This window comes from Limulus polyphemus, unplaced genomic scaffold, assembly GCF_000517525.1.
Source record: "Limulus polyphemus unplaced genomic scaffold, Limulus_polyphemus-2.1.2 Scaffold80320, whole genome shotgun sequence".
NCBI classification, from domain to species: Eukaryota; Metazoa; Arthropoda; class Merostomata; order Xiphosura; family Limulidae; genus Limulus; species Limulus polyphemus.
Genome location: NW_013745916.1, coordinates 1 through 1591, shown reverse-complemented (window position 1 = coordinate 1591; position 1591 = coordinate 1). Strand labels below are relative to the sequence as shown.

The following is a 1591-nucleotide window of genomic DNA, read 5'->3' as shown; positions in this document are numbered from 1 at the left end:
ACAATCTGAGCTTGGGAGGGGAGGTAGTGCGAGTGGAGGTCTATAGAGCTCGCCAAGGTCAGGATGAGAGAAATTCCCACATGGCTGCTGACACCCAAAGACACCATGTACCAGGCAACTCGAGACCGACCAAGAGAGACGCGACAGAATCGCAGGAGAGAGGACACGGCATGTACAAAGAAACATGATACAATGGCTTAACAAAAACAACAGTGGGTTTCAGTATGATCCCCTAATAAACTATGCCGAAGCTGCCAACATCGGAGCCTTAGACAAGGTGTGTAGGCACAGTCATGCTCTCACATGGGCAAAAGAACCATCTGGCATTTGCTGTGCTTCTGGCAAAGTAGCTCTTCCCCCATTGTGGAGGCACCAGAACCTCTTCGGTTGTGGGTGTCAGATGACTCACCTCAGTCTTGCAGTTTCCTACAGAATATCAGAGCATACAACAGTGCCTTTCAAATGACTTCGTTTGGAGGCAATGAGATCCGTGAAGGATTATATATGCCCACGTTTAAGGTTCAAGGCCAAGTGTACCATCTGATCGGCTCTCTTTTGCCAACCCCCTGGACAACCTGCATCTTTCCTTCAAATATACTTTGTTGGTGATAGTCAGGCTCAGCTTGTGAGGAGGTTGAACTTATTTCAAAACCTGGACGCCAACATGGTAGCCACTCTGCAGACCATGCTTCAAGACAATAACGCCTACATACAGAGCTTCAAAACCACCATGGAGACCTTGCCTCCAGAGTTGCTTGACTTTCAAACTGTTATCAGGGCTAATAGGCGTTCTGCAGGAGAACACCCGGGTAGATACAATGAACCCATGGTTAACAAAGTTGCGGTGTTGATGGTTGGAGAACCCAGTGACTGGCGAGACATCGTTTTAAATTCCAGGGAAGATGGTTTGAAGCGGATCTACGAGGGTCACCCTTCATATGATGCCCTTCAGTACCCCCTCGTGTTCTGTAGAGGCGAGGATGGATATCATTTTAACTTAAACCACGTAAACCCGACCACTGCCCAGCCAACCAATAAAAAGACCAGCTCCCGAGAGTTTTATGCGTACCGGATTATAGTCAGAGAGGGCGACGCCAACCATATCCATCAGTTCAAACAGCTTTTGAACCAATTTCTGGTGGATATGTATGCGAAGGTGGAGAGTGAAAGTCTGCTGTACTTCCAGACACATCAAAAGGAACTGAGGGTGGAGAATTATGTACACCTTCAAGACGCTCTAAGATGAGAAGACAGTGTAGCGCAACTGGGACAGAAGATTATTTTACCTTCCACCTTTACTGGGGGACCTAGATACATGCATTCACACACCCAGGATGCTTTCTGCTATGTCCGGAAGTTCGGCCGACCTGACCTCTTCATCACAATTACAACAAACCCCAAGTGGCTAGAAATCACAACTGTAATTGGAGAATGGCAGTCTGCTGAGTACCACCATGACGTTATGTCACGTGTTTTTCAACTCAAGCTAAAGTGTCTCATGGCTGTTCTCACCAAAGGCCAGATTTATGGTGCAGTATGCTGCTTCATGTACTCGGTCGAATGGCAGAAGCGCGACCTTCCTCGTGCACAT

General features: G+C 47.6%; 1 protein-coding gene across 1 annotated transcript; it reads left to right on the top strand.

Moving 5' to 3' along the window:
- Positions 1-664: 664 nt before the first annotated feature.
- LOC106477808 lies at positions 665-1246 on the top strand. Its single transcript, XM_013938331.1, has one exon. It carries the CDS (start codon positions 665-667, stop codon positions 1244-1246), a length of 582 nt encoding a protein of 193 aa, XP_013793785.1.
- Positions 1247-1591: the final 345 nt, after the last annotated feature.